At 39.8% G+C, this 16,905-nt stretch overlaps 1 protein-coding gene across 1 annotated transcript; it reads right to left on the bottom strand.

The window, feature by feature from the left end:
* Positions 1–1,189: 1,189 nt before the first annotated feature.
* LOC126366004 (lipopolysaccharide-induced tumor necrosis factor-alpha factor homolog) lies at positions 1,190–15,958 on the bottom strand. The gene is made up of 4 exons (XM_050008842.1): positions 15,909–15,958; positions 7,621–7,817; positions 4,968–5,115; positions 1,190–2,213 (listed from the first exon to the last, which is right to left on the bottom strand). Exons 2-4 carry the CDS (start codon positions 7,814–7,816, stop codon positions 2,111–2,113), a joined length of 447 nt encoding a protein of 148 aa, XP_049864799.1. The 5' UTR covers position 7,817; positions 15,909–15,958; the 3' UTR covers positions 1,190–2,110.
* Positions 15,959–16,905: the final 947 nt, after the last annotated feature.

Here is a 16,905-nt window from a genome sequence, read left to right as displayed (position 1 = left end):
TGCCTGACTGGTAGTCTCTAGAACTACTGAGCACGGTATAACAGATGACAACCTATGCCCTAAACGGATGGAACTCCTTAACAGGAACCACCTGAAAGGAATTCAGTAATACTTCCCGCAGGAAAGGACACAGCCTTAATCCCACTTACCTTGTATATTTGAGCTGAAGCAGGGTTGTTGTTGCTATGGTCTTCAATCCAGAGACTGGTTTGATGCAGCTCTCCGTGCTACTCTATCCTGTGCAAGGTTCTTCATCTCCCAGTACCTACTGCAACCTACATCCTTCTGAATCTGCTTAGTGTATTCATCTCTTGGTCTCCCTCTACGATTTTTACCCTCCACGCTGCCCTCCAATGCTAAATTGGTGATTCCTTGATGCTCAGAATATGCCCTACCATGCGATCCCTTCTTCTAGTCAACTTGTGCCACAAATTTCTCTTCCCTCCAATTCTATTTAATACCTCATCATTAGTTGTGTGATCTACCCATCTAATTTTCAGCATTCTTCTGTAGCATCACATTTCGAAAGCTTCTATTCTCTTCGTGTCTAAACTATTTATCGTCCACGTTTCACTTCCATACATGGCTACACTGCATACAAATACTTTCAGAACAGGGTAACAAGTATCAGTATCATGTCGTATGTAGTAGGTACTAGTCTAATTTACCCTGGAAATATAGGTAACAGGATCCTAAAAGCTTAGTGAACTTTGACGCTAAAGAGAAATGGGAGGAGAGTGGGGTTGGGGGGGGGGGGGGGAGGGTACTTGATCTGTCAGGATTAACCACTGAAAAACATTCCATTAATAAATGTTTATTAAATTTCGCAGCCAGTGATACCAACTGCCCAATGCAGACTAGCACTGGGACACATAATGTGAGCTAGAATTAAACTGAGCTACCAAATAAACCACAGCTGTGTGTTTACGTGAGTGTATGTTTGCGTTGTGTACATTAAAAGTACTGCAATTGAGGCAACAGTAGGAGACTGTAGGTAATACGTCTAGTATTGTGAAACTATAACAGGCAACCATATGAACACAATGAGTATTTTTTTGTATATTTTATTGAAAAATACGACCTGCAAATCGCAGCTTACAAAATGATTCACGTACATGATTCAGTTCAGAACATACAAAGAACACGTTACCTTTGATACCAGCTGATTCTCATCAGATTGGCGTCTGCTTTGAATGTCGAGTCTTCTATGAGAGTCATTGTCGTTGTAGGTACTTTCTACCCTCGAGGAGGTAGGTGGTTTTGTATGACAGCAACCAACTTAGTTTTATTTGCTTTTGGATAAGACTAACAGTGATGTTACGTTTACGACAATATCACAGTTCTATGAGCAAGTCTCTTCTGTTATTCCTAAACTTCAATCAGCTACACTGAATTGTACATGAGGGGTGTCTCTGTATGGAACGTTCCTTAACAATTATTAGAAAAAAAATTAACCGAGGCTTAGCATTCCTTATGTAACAACACAGTTCATTACAAAAATTGCAAAATGATGAGAAATTAATACTGAACTGATTCTGTTCCATAACATGCTTTATGTCCTTCGTTATCAAATTTAAAAATAGTACAAAATCTGTTGTGTCATTCACTCTATAAGAATCTTAGGAGTGTGAAGGATAGCCATAGTTGTCCGCCCGACACAAATTTTCAAAGGTCGCTAATGGGGTAGCATATCTGCATTTAATACAATTGAAGGCAAGCTATTCGAATTTACGAATTTATGCCGAATTAATTTCGTACGGCTGTCGATCACCATTAATGTCTGTGTCTTTCAGACATGCAAAATAAATAGGTAAGAACCAAAAAAGACTCAAACATTATCACAGTTTACTGATCTTTATATCAGTTACTCGATGTTTAGCATTGTAAAGCACAACATGTACAGGAGTAACTGGAAAAGTATGTTCCGGAACGCCACTAATATTAGGCTTTCATCACCAGGTACATTTAGTGAGTTTTAAACTGGAGCAATGCTTCACAGTTTACAATATCATACAAGCAGATTTTTGACTATGGCATTAACTGGGGCATTATGCCAAAAGTTGTGTGTCATCAGATCATCCCCTAGGAACAGAGCGCTGAACAACTGGATTCATCTCTCGTAAGCTGCAATAAAAGCTTTACACTCCGGACAGTAGTGGTGCTTCGCTCTCAGGCTGTCCACACAGTACGGGATGCAGCAGCATAAACAGCATCTGAAACGAGAGAAAGATGTTTCTTAATATAAGGCAAAATCATCTGAAGTGAGATGTCACAAGGCAGAACAGCCTACTATCTACAAAATCATTTATCTTGTATATGATGCATATTACGAACAAGCTTTTTGCACCTAGGTTCACAGTATTTGTGTGAGAGGAATCACAATCTCAGTACGAGATACAAACACACACTGGTTAATAGTTAAGGAAAATGGGCACACGGAGTAGTATGCGTTTTTTCTTGTAAACCCATTACACAATTTTTTTTAAACAGAAACAGGATTTTGAAAAGCGAACCTGCCAAGCAGCACTACCCGTAATGAAGCTGTTGCACTTTTGATACACTTTTCTTACACCTGGAACTTAGGAACATAGAAAGCGCACCAGGGCTTCAAAAATAATTCTTGCATACCATTGCCGATTGCCAACCTTGACTTGAACGGTCAGCTGATTTTTATGGTTGTTTTACTACATACTGGAATTCTTAGGTACAGTCCTCCCTTTTATCAGTCTTGTGTGTGAGTGTGTGTGTGTGTGTGTGTGTGTGTGTGTGTGTGTGTGTGCGTGCGTGTTTTAGCGATTTCGGTAACAAAACAGGTCAAATATCATTACATGTATTTTACCTTTAGTGTTAAGCAACATTTCCAGATTTGCTTTATCTAACACGCACCAACTGGAATCCCTATACGTAAAAATCATTATCTGTAGTGCCCACTTGCAGCTGTGCAGTGAAGAGAAATCATTTCCCCTAAATGTGACGTAGCTGTACTGTAAATTAGTGTAAAAATAAAAATAAAATCGTGTGAATGTTCTTTTACGTGTCATTGAAGCTATAAGCTTCTTGACAGATAAAGCCAACTTCAGGCACTAACTATTAATACCTAAAACAACACGTGCAACTTTTCTAGCATGCCGCAATTATAGCAATAAAGTATCGTATTGAAAATATACAGAAAATTATTGTTTTTACTTTTCTTTACACCTTTTCGTATTAGTTAACCGGAAATGTACAACAGGAGTCTTGCTTATTTTGATACTCTCTCCTTACACCCGGAACTTAGGTTGCTTCGTTGTATTAGTATACATCAAGCACTGGATACATACTATTCAAAAGTTGAAGTGTAGCCAAATACTTGTATGAAGACTCCTGAATAGCTTTATTGGAGATGACAAACGCTGTAAATACTTAGATTATATTTCTCAGGAAACAAGATGATTAGATACGGAATTCCACAAGACTCTTTAAGAAACACTGTGTCATTTGTAAAAGATTTGTTGTGCCACTTGCAGCAGCGTAGGTTGTGTCGTGCAGTGACGATACCAAATATTTTACTAAGGCACGCAAAGGGAAAGGAGCTTTTTTTTGTAGCGAAAGATCTCCATGACAACAGAGGAAGCATAGTCGGGATTCAGAGACAATTGTGAGGTTGCGAACAAGACCAAGACCAAGTTATGGATGAACTTTGTATAAATAACGGAAGAAATATAGGTAATGGTAGACTTACGGATCACCATACTGAAAATTTCTCAGAAGATAACCTGTTATTAAATGAGAAAGAAACTAACATTGAACAAAGGACAGACTAAACGATGTTATAAAGTACTTTGAAAATGCTCTTGAACTACTTTAAGCCTGAAAGAGTACTATAATTCACCTAATCAAGTAAGGACTATTAGTGTGTGGTGTGCTTCTATAAGAGTGTACTAATTTAGCGACACGGTCACTAGAACTTTAAAAAAATCGTTTAAGAAGGTTAGAGAAATTGTTGCTTTGTAAACACGCAACATTGTTTACATTTTAACATTAATTTGTATTTTACATTGAAACTTTTAGGCACTAAACAGCCTAATTCATAATCGTGTAACTACAATTACGAATTGTTTTCATAGACTATAGTAGAAAATGGGGCGTTATCTTTCTACGACTCTCTTTAGAACACTGACTGAGGAAAAATGGAACTCAGCACAATTATGTTTAGTTTATCAAAAACTGGGCAATCGCCTTGCCGCATTGGATACACTGGTTCCCGTGAGATCACCGAAGTTAAAGCGCTGTCGGGCGATCCGGCACTTGGATGAGTGACCATCCAGGCCGCCATGCGCTGTTGTCAGTTTTCGGAGTGCACTCAGCCTCGTGATGTCAATGGAGGAGCTACTCGACCGAACAGTAGCGGCTCCAGTCGCAGAAAACCATCACAACGACCGGGAGAGTGGTGTGCTGACCACACGCCCCTCCTATCGGCATACTCAACCTAGGATGACACGGCGGTCGGATGGTCCCAGTGGGGCACTTGTAGCCTGAAGACGGAGTGATTATAAAATACTACTGAAGGCTAAGAGTTTTTATAAAACAAAAAATAAATGGTTTGTTAGTTGTGACACATACTGTTTTGTTAGGGAGTGGTGCACTGTGTTGATTGCTTGTTTCAATAAATGAAGCGTACACCACGCATGCGTCATAAGAATATTACTACTCACAGCAAGGCAGAATGGAATGTTCTTTCCCAAAATGTTACTGTTAAATATTTTTTTCAGCTACTTAGTAACTACACATTAGCATTTCCTCTTATCTGAGCAAGATACGGAAATAATTCTATGGCATCTTTGCGTTGCTAAACTCACATGAAAGTACGGTGTATTTTTATTTTTTTACTTGCATGTTGCTAGTGAGCATTTCACTTTAGTACGACAGCTAAACGTCAAGAGATTTCAGACGTGACAGCATTAGTTGTGGTATTGTAGGTTACTCACCCAAACATGGCTAGCAACAGGGCGAATATGTGCGTCCTGGTGGTTGACACGACCTTGACGTCTGTCTGGACGGTTTTGTGACAGGCGGGACAGACAGCGGTGCACGATTCGGGGCCCACGGTCAGCGGTGGCATAATCACCGTGCCGGCTACAGAGAGGTAACAGAGACATATCAAATGGTTCAATTGGCTCTGAGCACTATGGGACTTCTGAGGTCATCAGTCCGATAGAACTTAGAGCTACTTAAACCTCACTAACCTAAGATCATCACACACATCCACGCCCGAGGCAGGATTCGAACCTGCGACCGTAGCAGTCGCGCGATTGCACACTGTAGCGCCTAGAACCGCTCGGCCACTCCGGCCGGCTGAGACAAATCACTGGCTGTTCTCCCACAGTAGGTGTACATGACTTTCAAAGAGGACAAAGTATCTGACAAAGGCGTCAAGATACATAAAACACCTGCTGCCTTAATACCACAGAAAATGTGCTGGCAACTCCGTCAGTAGATCTGTGCAACATAGGTTAAAAAAACCACAATAATATTGGAGTTTTAAGCACAGAAAAATTTATTTATTTTCTCTTATTCATCTTATGGAGCCTCCGCATTTGAAGTAAGGCTAATCTTCACTATTTCCTTGCTGGACAGAACATGTGGATGTATCTTCTTTTAACTGAGAATTAAATCGAAATTGTTGTCATACGCCAAGATAAACCCAACGTAAGGACAACCATGTTTCAAGCGGAAAGATAATACGTGTCTTTCGTATCTTTTCACCGAAGAATGAACGGGAAAAGAAGAAAGATTTAACAATCTAAATCATCCAAGAAAAGCCGAATGCATCACAATTCGTAATTAATGTAATATTATTCCTTCTTCTTCCAATATTTCGGCTGATAATCTTACAACGGTCTTCAATGTGATCACAAGAAGAATTTAAATCACTTGATAATAGCGTTCTCGCTGACGCACTTAAGTTTACTCCACGATATCGTGTCAGGAGGTTTAAATTCTGCAAGCGATTCGCCTTGAAGATGGCTGTATAGCTATCAAGCTAAATATTGCAGGAAGAAGTAATACTGTACCGGATGCACGTCCGAAAGTTGATGGAATATTACAGATTGTATTTTCATGACCAACAGTAATTTCTTGAAATATTTGATGTTTCAAACAACTTACTAGTTATAAGCATGTACTGCAAACGTAAAATAAATTTCACTTTATAATCTGAGCAATGGGTGAGAACGATGGCAGAAGAGGATTGTTGTTTACAATCGTATTTGAACAGATAAATGTACATACTTACACATCATTAGCACCACTAAATATTAAATCCTTTTGGTCGAAGAGATTCATCTTAAAATATCGTAACAAAAAATTGAAAACAAATCTTATTAAAAAAAAAGATGTTCATTCAGATCTAAACTGTAATTCAAGAGGGTGACTCAGGAACTTCCCGAAAGAGAAACCAAAGACAAAGAACAATGGAGCGTAGAGAGTGACGAATCAGGAGGAATAGGTGACATCACTTAAAGGAGAAATTTGACGTAAGTGAAATGATTCCGAAAAGAAGCTAAATAGAAGAGCTTTAATGATTGCCACACAATAATACTTGTCCCCAGGAGGGAGAAAACTTTACGTATAATAAAAGAGTTACTTGAGATAAAATATGCACGCAGACGCATGACATGAAAAGACAAGCAATACATTATTGTTAAAGTTTCACAATACATTTGGAAAAAAAGAGTATAACACAGATGACAAACCTGAAGTATATAGTTTATTGTATGGAGATGGGAAATAAACGCTTATAGAAAGTAATCATAGTGTTATAACATGCGTTACAGGCGATGATATTTTGAGAATATACCAGAAACATACGTTATCAACAAGTTCCTCATACATACATCACCTCTCGCTATATCCACATTTCTCATTATAACGTATGAGAGTCAGAGAAGGAAAGAAAACTCAGTTGCTGCAAGTTATCTACAACAACATCTCTGTTCGATAAGAAGCACAAATGTTTTATACAAGAAGATACTAAATATGTCAGTAGTTATATTAAACATCTGGTCGAGAATGTGTACAAGGAAAATCCGAAGACACGAAAAAGAAACATAAATAATTTATAAAAAGTGTGAATAACATCAGTATTCTTTTCTTTTCAGCACTCTGAGAAGACTTTAGAATTGGTTACAGTGTTCAAGTAACACATAGCAGGTGAGACTGAACTGCACATGAGTACGCGCATACCCGAGACAGAATGAAGAAATGTCAGTAAAAATTTGACGAGGTCACTCAGTTCGTTCTGACATAAAAAGTCTGAGCCACATGGTTCTCCATCACAGTCATCTGTTAGCAAAGATCTTTGTATTCAGGGTACCATTAAGGCACATACTGGCAAATATCTGATTATTTCACAGTGTGTATGATTCATCAGAACCAACCAGTTTCGGTCATTGTCATAAACTACAGCACTTCAGGAAACGTAATAGAAAGACGTGTACATGTCACAATGTTTTGAACATAATGCAGTTATAACGCAATAAATAAAGTTAGTTGATTGCATAATGCTGTTTCAACACCAGACAAAACTCTGTCTTAACAGTCTTCACATATTTAAACCGACGTACAGTTACTTATACACACCAGCATGTACGGGATACTCTCCAATAACATTGCTAACTGGCACCCCGCTGTGCGGATATCCGGGTGGTGGAGGATATCCTGCAGCCACTGTTCCAGTTGGTGCCCCGGGCTGCACTGGATATGGTGCCGTGCTGTTGGCAGGTGGTACTACGCTGTACGGTGGAGGCTGTGGCGTACTGTCCTTTGATACTTTCATTCTGAAACACAAATGAGCGTATTACTGCCCTGTGATGTTAGGTGCGTTGCATCAAGTTCCATTACGCTACACTTTAGTAGTAGTTAGCTGAGTACCCTAAATTGCCCAGATATGTATTTATTCCAATTCCGTTAGCCCATCTCTTTCAACCATCTCTCTCTGTACATCTTCTCCTACTCCTTTCTGTGTCCGTCTGCTACTCCCATCTCTCTCACTGTCCACCTGCTTCTGCTCCCACTCTCTATACATCTCTTTCACACACATATCATGCATATTTTACATATATTGAACATATTTCACACATATTTGTACACATATTTCACCTGTATCTGTACCTGTAATTGCATAGAATGAGCTTTGGAAGACTTAAGACGAAATAAACCCGATAACACTCCATTAGAATTTCTAAAATAATTAGTAGTGGCTACAAAAGAACTAGCCATGTTGGTGAGTAGAATGTATGAGTCTGGCTATATATGATCTGACTTTCGGAAAAATATCATCCACACAATTCATAAGACTGCAAGAGCCGACAAGTGCGAGAATTATCGCACAATCAGCTTAACAGGTAATGCGTCTAAGATGCTGACAAGAATAATGTACAGAAGAATGGAAAAGAAGATTCAGGATGTGTTAGATGACGATCAGTTTGACTTTAGGAAAAATAAAGGCACAAGAGAGGCGATTCTGACATTGTGGTTAATAATGGATCCAAGACTAAAGAAGGATCAAGACACGTTCGTAGGATCTGTTTACCAGGAAAAAGCGTTTGACAATGTCAAATGGTGCAAGATGTTCGAAATTCTGAGTAAAATGGGGGTAGACTATGGGGAGAGACGGGTAATATACAACACGTGCAAGAGCCAGGAGGGAATAATATGAATGGACGATCAAGAACGAAATGCTCGGATTAAGAAGGATGTAAGACGGGGTGTAGTCTTTCAGCCCTACAGTTCAATCTGTACATCGAAGAAGCGATGATGGAAATAAAAAAAGGGTTCAGGAGTGGAATTACAATTCAAGATGAAAGGACATCAATGATACAATTCCCTGAGGAAGTTGCTATCAGTGAAGGTGAAGAATTACATGAACTGCAGTACACAATATGGATTTAGAGGAAATCGAAGAAAGATGAAAGTAATGAAAAGCAGCAGAAGATCGTGAGAAAAGCAAGATTCTCAACGTCAAATTTGGTGATCAGGAAGCAGATGGCGTTAAGGAATTCTGCGACCTAAGGAGCAGAATAACTCATGACAGATGGAGATAAGAGGGCATAAAAAGCAGACTAGCACCTCCAAAAACGGCATTCCTGGCCAATAGAAGTCTACTAATATCAAACATAGACTTTAATTTGTGGAAGAAATATCTTAGAATGTGCGTTTGGAACACAGCATTGTATGGCAGTGAATCATGGAATGTGAAAAAACCGGAACAGAAGAGAGTGGCAGCATTTGAGATGTGGAGTACAGGTGAATGTTGAAAATTAGATTGACTGATAAACTCGTAAGGAATGAGGAGGTTCTGCAAAGAATCGTAGAAGAAGGGAATATGTGAAAAACACTGACATGACGAAGGGACAGGATGATAGGACATGTGTTAAGAGACCAGGGAAGAACTTCCATAATACTAGAGAGAGCTGTAGACAGTAAAAACTGTAGAGGACGGCAGAGATTGGAATACATTCAGCTATTAATTGAGGTCGCTCTATAGTTTCGTTTTCACGCAGCTCAGTGTTTATGACGTCATATCTCCTGAACGAATGTCGTTAGTCAAAAGTTTTCATACAGCGTCTGTGGTCCTATCAGGTCCAGGTTTGGTCCCCAAACAATGTTGTGCACATTAATAAAGAGGGCTTGGGGGACACGGAAACAGCAGAAACTGAGGATGAAGACCTCGTTGGAGTAATACTGTGCTGTGTTCGTAGTCACTTCAGAACGAGAATCTATGGAAAGCCGTTATTAATGATCCTCAAAGTACTGCTCCTATTATCCGTGGAGTCTTGTTCCATAGTATATTACTGTTCTCTATAACTGTGTAACGTCAGGGAATCGTTTCAGATATGCAAGACCGTGTATTTATCCATTCGTCCGTGTCATATGGCAATGTTTTGTTTTATGATACAAAATTGTTTTACGCTTCACAGATATAACGCTTTGTCTGAAAAATTCGAAAATAATTAACGGTTTAAAATTATAAAGAATGTAGCAGAAATCTGCCATGGACAGTCCCTCTACTTATGGCATGTATCGGTTAGAAAAATGCACCGATGATGACTGATATCAGTCGAAATCGATTTGCAACAAGATAAATAAATTATGTTTCCGCGACTGGTTGCTACATTCTTTGTAAGTTTATATTCCACGGTCGCTGCACGGAAAGGGAACCTTATGGATCCCAACATTCAAAAATTAACGGTGTATCAAATAAGAAACACCCACCGTCCGAAACATACTAAAGTGCACTGTACGCTGTAAACTTCAACTCATCTTCTTGTCCAGGACTCATACCTGCTCACGTACATCATGAGATCGCCACAATAAATTCTGTTTCTGTAAACTTGGCTAAACGAGTTCATGAAAAAAGTTTTCGTGACTTATCTTTTGTTGAGTTGCTGTTCATGATTTTGTGACATTGCATTGTGATTTCCAGGCTTCGAAGGTACGAGTAGTGTTTTGGTATTAATTTTTCTGTTGTCACTTATATATATGGCAAGGCCGATTTTTCTGGTAGATATCTTCACTTATTCAGTGACAGGTTTTCTATTACACTATGTATACATTGCTCTACTTTCACGAGTGTTGCCCATAGTTAAATTTACAGAGAAACTTTCACATATGTCTGACCTCTAGAATGTACTCATTTCAAGTCAGTTTTGCCTCAGAAAGTTTGAGGTCTTTGGAAGATTCCAGTATCAAACGATCTCTCATAATATTATTTTCACACCCAGTTGTTTAGGAAAAAACGACGTTGACATTAAAAATAGAATAGATATTAATGGTTCTGATAAAAAATTAAATGTCGTTATAGCGGTGCTCGGTTATGGAAATATGATTTTGCAATTTCGGGTGTTGACAGTAGACATAATTTGGTTATAGTGTGAAATTTTGCGCTGGCTTATCGGTATTATGATTTTAATTTAGTTTTCTTAAGGTTTTAGTTTTTTCATTGCTATTCAGTTATTTTAACACTATAAAAAGAAAATTGGAGATCTAGTGTTAACATCAAGAAGAATCCGTGGCGTTTCGAATACGTTATTTACGATGCAATACAATTCTAATTTATTTCAAACAACCATCAATCCAGCAAGTTTGATGGAAAGTAGGAATTTTTCCAGATTATCCCTTACCTAAGCTTTTTAATGATATAATAATTTCAGAGAAGGTGAGTAGTTTTTGTATAGAAGGTGAGCAGTTTTTGTAATATAAAATATTATAGCTAATGTGTTTCTTGAATTTCAGTGTCGCTTCCATGTTTTGGTAACTGTGAAGGTTATTTACGACTTGTGATTAGTATTAGACAAGACTGAGAATCATTTCGCATTAAACTGCTTTGCTGTTTATTAGTATTGCCTATTACATAGTTTCAGTCGAAGTAGGATTTTTGACTTGTCATCGGACGTCGAAAACTGGAAGACATTAATTCGCAATTACATCAGTAAGTATATGTCAGCACCCGGACGGCATAGAGAAAGATGATATTCCAACTATGGTCGTTAATCTCAAATTAATTGCGTAAAAATATCAATCGAACTTCATTATACCTAGTCTGTCGATGTTTGGTGCTCGGCCTCCGATCGGATTGTAAGTTGAAAGGATCGATAGCATGGGAAAAGTGTTACAGCATGCAACAAATAACGTTACTGGGAAACAAGGGCTCGTGCACATCAAGTCCGCCTTCATGAGATCGACTGCGTGTAGCTTCGGACGGTATTCTGCTCCGTGCTGGAATCTGAATGGCTGAGTATCACTGTAATGTGTTTTCTGACTGTCTATGAGAATCTTTGCACCTAATTAATCTTGCCTTAATACTCATCTTCTCTGATTATCCATTATTGTTTGAAGCGTGCTCAAAGTCCCAAAAATTACACTTTAGTTCAGTGCTACGAAGTTCTTCGCCTCCTCCCCCCTCCCCGTCCCCCCACGAATTTAAACAGACTAGATAATGGTGTCAACAGAACTTCAGGCTGTACGTATTGGTAAATTGTGTCGCTTTCGCATTGTGGATTATTTATATTGAAGTGCCCAAATTTTAGGTATTTATCCATTAAAAAAATCAACTGCTGGGCTGTACCCTCTTCCTACAAAGTTTCATGGCTGAATATTTGGTTGATTCATTGGTCATAGTACACTATATTATAGATTCAATAATCAGATAGATCACCAGTCACAGGCGCCCTCTGTCCGACAGTGTTTCGATGAAGTATTCTTGAATTATTAAACTAGCAAAGTGTATTAGTCAGACCTTGAGTGCAGCAATATTTATTTATCTACTGAAAATTTAAAGACGTAAGTGATTTATTAGTTCCCATACTAAACGAATTAAGAAAAATGTAAGGAAAAAAAAAACGGACAGATGCGAGCAGCACTCGCACTCTGAGGGTCCCATACAAACTTAATTATGTTTTGTGTTAGCGAGTGTAGAAATATGTATCTTTCGATTGCATTGACTTAGAAGCTTATTTTTTTTTGCACCGCCAAAGTTCACTGACTTTAGTATTTGACATAAATTTCAGCTTGATACCTCAATCTGTTGCTAAGAAAAAGAGGTGTTAACTGCCTGACAGACAGACAGACAAGTGGCAAAAAAAAAATGTTTTGAACATTGTTCTGAATTTTTCCTTTAGTTCCGCAGTGAAACTTTCCTCCTTGCCAAATTTCAAGATTCTCGAGAAACGAGACGTACCTTACAGGTTTTCATAGTGAGTTTGCGAGGACCAAAACATGTGACGTAAATGCCCATATCGTTTGATTGTATTGACTTAGGAGAGTAAATTTCTTACCCGCAAGGGACGGTAGACTTTAGTACGTGAGTTACACTGAGGTGATGGAAGTCATGGGACACCACCTACTATCGTGCCGGACCTCCTTTGCAGCGTAGTACAGCGTCTCGACCTGGCATGGACTCAACAAATTGTTGTAAGTCCCCTGAGCTATACTGCCTTTACAGCCGACCGTAACTGCAAAAGTGGTGCCGGGCAGGATGTTGTACATGCTCTGATCTCTCGATTACCTCCCACAAATGTTCGATGGGATTCATCTCAGCTGGTCTGGGTAGCCAAATCATTCGCTCGAATTGTCCAAAATGTTCCTCAAACCAACCACGAATGGCAAAAAATGGCCTTTAAGTAGCTAAAAATAATCATTACCAGTTAATGATCGGTTCAATTGGACCACAGGACCCTCTGCATTCCATGTAAAAGCACTCCACACCATTACAGAGCCACCACCAGTTTGCACAGTGCCTTGTTGACAACTTGGGTCCATGGCTTCGTGGGGCCTGCGCCATACTCGTATCGTACTATCGACCCTTATCAACTGAAACTGGGAGTCAACTGACCAGACCACGGTTTCCCAGTCGTCTAGCGTCCAATCGATATGGTCTGGAGCCCAGGTAAGCCACTGCAAACAATGTCGTTCTGTCTGTGAAGGGATTCGCATCCATTATCTCCCGCCATATCCCATTAACACCAAATTTCGCCACATTTCCCAAAAGGATAAGTTTGTTGTACGCCCTCCATTGACTTGTGCGGTTTTGCACGCAGTTTTGCTCGTCTATTAGCACTAACAACCCTACAGAAATGCCGCTGCTCTTGTGAAGACCATCGATCACTGCATTGTCGTAAAAGAGATGATTTGGTATTCTAGACACACTGTTGCCACTGTGGATCGCAGAATATTAAATTCCTTAATGATTTCCGAAATGGACTGTCCCATGCGTCTAGCTCCAACTACCATTCCATGTTCAATGTCACCATGTATATATCCCCACTAAATTAAAAACTTTTTTTCTTTATTGTATTTGAATACCCCATACCAGGGGGGCTGGCCTCAGCATAGCGCCACTCTTCAGCCAAGAGAGAGACAGTTAGTACAGAGACATTCAAAAAAATAAAAAATAAAAATAAAACGAAAGGAGGAAATACGGCGAAACAGACATATAAAAGGGGAAACATAATGGAAGATAATGTAAAAAAGGGGGTGACTGTGACATAGCGATAAAAAGCTAAAAAACTGTACACAAAAAACCGCGCACTGTGACGATTAAAAGAAACACAAGGCGAAGTATGGCCAGAGCATAAAAGTAACGATGAGCAGCGTAGCACATAACAATCACTGACAGTAACACTATGTACAAGACCAGCACACAGTGAAAATCACAGCTCTTGACATCATGACTGGAGAACAGCACAAAACACAACACTGACGTAGTATACTGATGACGATGAAAAACTGAGAAGATCTGCCAGAAGTATGGGGATGAGGGAGAAGGGAAGAAAGGAGGGAAAGGGGTGAAGAGGGGGAGATGGGAGGGGGGCGCGCTGAAGGGGGCCAGGGAGAGACGAGCATGGGAGGGAAACAGTCGAGGAGGGGTGCAGAGATTCCTGGGGGAAAATCCGCTCTGGGAGGAGGGGAGAGGAAAAAATGGGGGGCCTTGGGGAGGGGGTGGGGGGACAAGGGCAGGCTACTGTTGGTAGGAACGGTAGATGTCATGGCGGGGGAGGTGCTGGACATAGCCCTAATGAAGGACATGGAGGGTGCGGAGGTGGAGAGATGGAGGGAGGCAGCGATAGAGGTGGGGCAGTAGGTGGTGGGTGGAGAGGAAGGAGGAAACCAAGGGGTAGCAGGATCAAGCCTGCGGACAGAAAGGAGGAGGTCATACAGGAGTTATGTGGGGGAATTAAAAACCTGCATGCCACTCGTGTGAAGTGGAAAGTTGCATTGCATTTTACAGTTTATACATAAATTTTATGCCACTAGGTTCCACTCAATTTTTCTGCAGTTCTGTACTGCCCTGTTCAGCATGTTAATGTTAATGCACTTTTAATGTTTCATGTAACTTTCTACAAACCATTTCCTTTTCTTTAATTTTCATTTTAAATGTAAATCACTAATTCATATTACGAACAGCTGGGCTAGTGGCCCGCATTCTTCTTCCTGTCAACAGAAGGCAGTACGTCTGCCACTCTGGTTTACCAGTTTACTTCCCCCTTCACGTACGCTACTCCATGTTCTGCGCTTGCTGGTAGCACACGCCATCTTGCACCCATCCATCGCGGCGCTCAGAGTCGTAGCAGGAAGTAGAAGTGTTCTGGTATTCTTTGCACATTCCTTTACTCAGGCTGTCATCTGTAGTACTTCCTGGTATCACTTTGGTATTGAATCAGGGTTTACAGCACCCAGCCCGACCGGTAGCTATGTACTTTTTTTATGGAATTTTTGTTTTTGTTTTTTTTGTGTACTGCTGCGTGTAAAAATTGTCTCCAGTCTCTTACTATTTCCAGTACGACACCTGAAGATGGGAGTATAAGAGCCAGAAACCGGTCGTGTTTTAAATTAAAAAATACCTTACAACTGTAGTGGTATTTTTAGCCTCTGGCAACGTTTGTTAATTCGCATCGTGCATTCATAATCAGATCAGAAGCCCTTTCACTTGAATCACCTGATTGCAAATGACTGCTCCGCCAATACACTATCCTTTTATACATTGTGTACGCTATACGCCGCCATATGTATAGCTGCATATTACTATCCCATAACTTTTTCATCCAGGTGTAAATTATAACTTGATCCCTCTACGCGCTTCTGAGAAAAATGGATCGTAAGAAACGGACAGACAAACAGGCAACAAAGACATTAGTAGGGTTCCATTTTTACCGATTGAGTTATGGAACACTACAAAACCAGCAGAAATTCTGATGTTGAAGTTATTGCTAGAGAAAATCGAAATTAACATAACGATGGTAGACGGGTCAGCAAATCGTGTCACACAGTAATAAAATATGTTGTGTTATTTAGTTCCTAATTCATTCAAATTTAAATAAAGATACGGATAACAATGCAATTTTTCGAGATGCAACAACTCACTGACTTACTTCGATTTCCTTCTTCAGTAATACTTCGCAGTGGATTCTGAGTTTACTATGATTCTGCCTCTTTTTCCACCCTGTATATAAAAGGATGCCTATCAGCAAGATCGATTATTGCTAATGACGTTGGATAGACATATCTCCCTCAGTTCTGAATGATGTACCTGTCAGCCACTTCAAACAGATAAACCAAGTTAACAAAGATAGCTCATCTGGTCTTCTCATTGCGGTTTTCGGGAAGAGCCGTTTGGGAAATGTTTCTGCGAACAGCTGGCGTGAATAATTTGCACAATACCAACTGAGTTTTTCTTTCATAATGTCCAGTAATCAGCGATTATCGGTACAGTTCCAAATAGGCTGTCTTTCTGATACATATCGATTTTATTTTATTCAATTGCTGGTTTAACAATAGTTTCTCACAGGTTGTCATCTCTATGCACTTGACAATGATGTATACGACCCGAACTTTTGCAAAAATATTGTTACAGTGACAGACTATGTCACTGGTTTAAATACATTAGAGATATAACATTCCGAAGCCCATCGTCCTCTGTCAGAGTACGGTTTATTCACTGGGAACTGTGCACTGAATTAGGATCTTTTTTCTCTTTCTACTATAAGATAGAAGTATTAACTTAGAAACTGGTTTGATATCAAATATACCTTATAATTTCATCCGACATGAGAACCGCCTCACACAACCTGTCATGGGGGAATTACAGTTTAACGCGTAATTCTAGACACGGTGCAACTTTAATACGTCCCACTTTCACGAAGTCTTGCCATAGGAGAATACCAAGATTACTTCCAGAATATTTTTGCAGAACGGACCAATTCTCACCCAAGATCTGTGAACTTTGTAGTCTAACATCTACTCGTTAAGTCACTAACATGTTGGTTTTCTGCCGGCCGTTCTGACCGAGCGGTTCTAGGCGCTTTAGTCCGGAACCGTGTGACTGCTAAAGTCGCACGCTCGAATCCTGCCTCGGGCATGCATGTGTGT

Source organism: Schistocerca gregaria, chromosome 1 (genome assembly GCF_023897955.1).
Source record: "Schistocerca gregaria isolate iqSchGreg1 chromosome 1, iqSchGreg1.2, whole genome shotgun sequence".
Lineage (NCBI taxonomy): Eukaryota > Metazoa > Arthropoda > Insecta > Orthoptera > Acrididae > Schistocerca > Schistocerca gregaria.
The sequence above is the reverse complement of the archived record's forward strand: the minus strand, read 5'-3'. Positions and strand labels throughout refer to the sequence as shown.

Coding starts and splice junctions, on each gene's coding strand:
- LOC126366004 (XM_050008842.1), bottom strand. CDS start 7,816: ATGAAAGTATCAAAGGACAGTACGCCACAGCCTCCACCGTACAGCGTA. Junction 5,116..7,620: donor AGAGTATCCCGTACATGCTG/GTGTGTATAAGT, acceptor ACCTCTCTGTAG/CCGGCACGGTGATTATGCCA. Junction 2,214..4,967: donor CTGTTGCTAGCCATGTTTGG/GTGAGTAACCTA, acceptor CTCTCGTTTCAG/ATGCTGTTTATGCTGCTGCA.